Below are 1,195 nucleotides of genomic sequence, written 5' to 3'. Positions count from 1 at the left end.
GATTTGTTACTTGCTAGCCTGACCAGCCCTAGCCAATCCCTGATTTGTTACTTGCTAACCTGACCAGCACTAGCCAATCCTAATACAACTTAGATTTGTGCTCCCTGCTAAAACGCAGGAATGTTGCAAATGTACAGACACCAGCATTCTGCCTTACTAAGGACTGAAATGAGCCGACCATCTATGGGAAAGCGGTCAAGCCCACGCTTCCCGGAAGATGGCCGACGGACATTTAGCAGACGTGCACACGCTGAACGCACTTCTTCCAAGGACTAAGCGGGTCTTAATACCACCAGCACGTATTTCAGAAAATACAGCTGGGTTTGGATCAGATGCTCTGTGGAAACAGAAAGGGGCAGAGTGGCACTGACCGCCAGTTGGCCATGTCTCTCACCATTGTGGTCTCTCTACATAATGCGAACATTCACTAAGGGATGCTGTCCTCTGTGGAGACACGTTCGGGACATCACAAGAGGATGCTTAAAGACATCTGAGATGGCACAGTACTAAGAGGACCTCTGCTGGCACAAAACACATGAATGCACCGTAACCAAAATTAGTACCACAGAGTTCCTATAATCTGATCTACCCAAATGTTTAACCTCTCCTATCATAAAAAGTAACCACTAAGAAATCTCGTTACTAATACTGACTTTATTTCATTTTATTGATATTGTTTTTCTTATAAAAATCCATCTTTATTAATACTGCCTTTATTTCATCTCTTTATACATATCATAACTACTGGGTCTGGAGAGAGAGCACGCACATGTGTACACACACACGCATACACATGCACACACAACAGCATAATTTGCAAATTCTTGTTAAAATAAAATAAAGTTAGCTTGTAAGTTTATTTTCATAGATTTTTTTTTAAAAGATGGCTAGTCTGCAACTAATTATCTAGAAGGCCAGTTCCAAATCCTTCTTGAACTATACACTCATCTCTTAAATTTTATGCTGTGTGGAAAGCCTGAAATGTACTAGGCCCTTGTCAGCTTACCATGAACATTTCCTAATGCAATATCCCCAGCAGCCGAAGACAAAAATGAAGATTCTGTATAAAGATACTTGACTTTGAGTAAGCCATCCTCTGTAGATATATTAACGCAACTTCCCTGAAGTTTATCTACGGTCACACTCTAGTAAAAGAGAGACTGCAATCAGTTCATTATAAAACAAACTGTAACAA

General features: G+C 40.6%; 1 protein-coding gene across 1 annotated transcript in view; it reads right to left on the bottom strand.

Annotated features, from left to right (window-relative positions):
• The window catches only part of Fam185a (family with sequence similarity 185 member A), a 27,944-nt gene that overhangs the window by 16,635 nt on the left and 10,114 nt on the right, over positions 1-1,195 (bottom strand). The window contains exon 4 of the mRNA XM_005358352.2: positions 1,007-1,145. Coding sequence (XP_005358409.1) covers positions 1,007-1,145 — 139 coding nt within the window. The remainder of the gene's footprint in view (positions 1-1,006; positions 1,146-1,195) is intronic.

Source organism: Microtus ochrogaster, chromosome 26 (genome assembly GCF_000317375.1).
Source record: "Microtus ochrogaster isolate Prairie Vole_2 chromosome 26, MicOch1.0, whole genome shotgun sequence".
NCBI classification, from domain to species: domain Eukaryota; kingdom Metazoa; phylum Chordata; class Mammalia; order Rodentia; family Cricetidae; genus Microtus; species Microtus ochrogaster.
The sequence above is the reverse complement of the archived record's forward strand: the minus strand, read 5'-3'. Positions and strand labels throughout refer to the sequence as shown.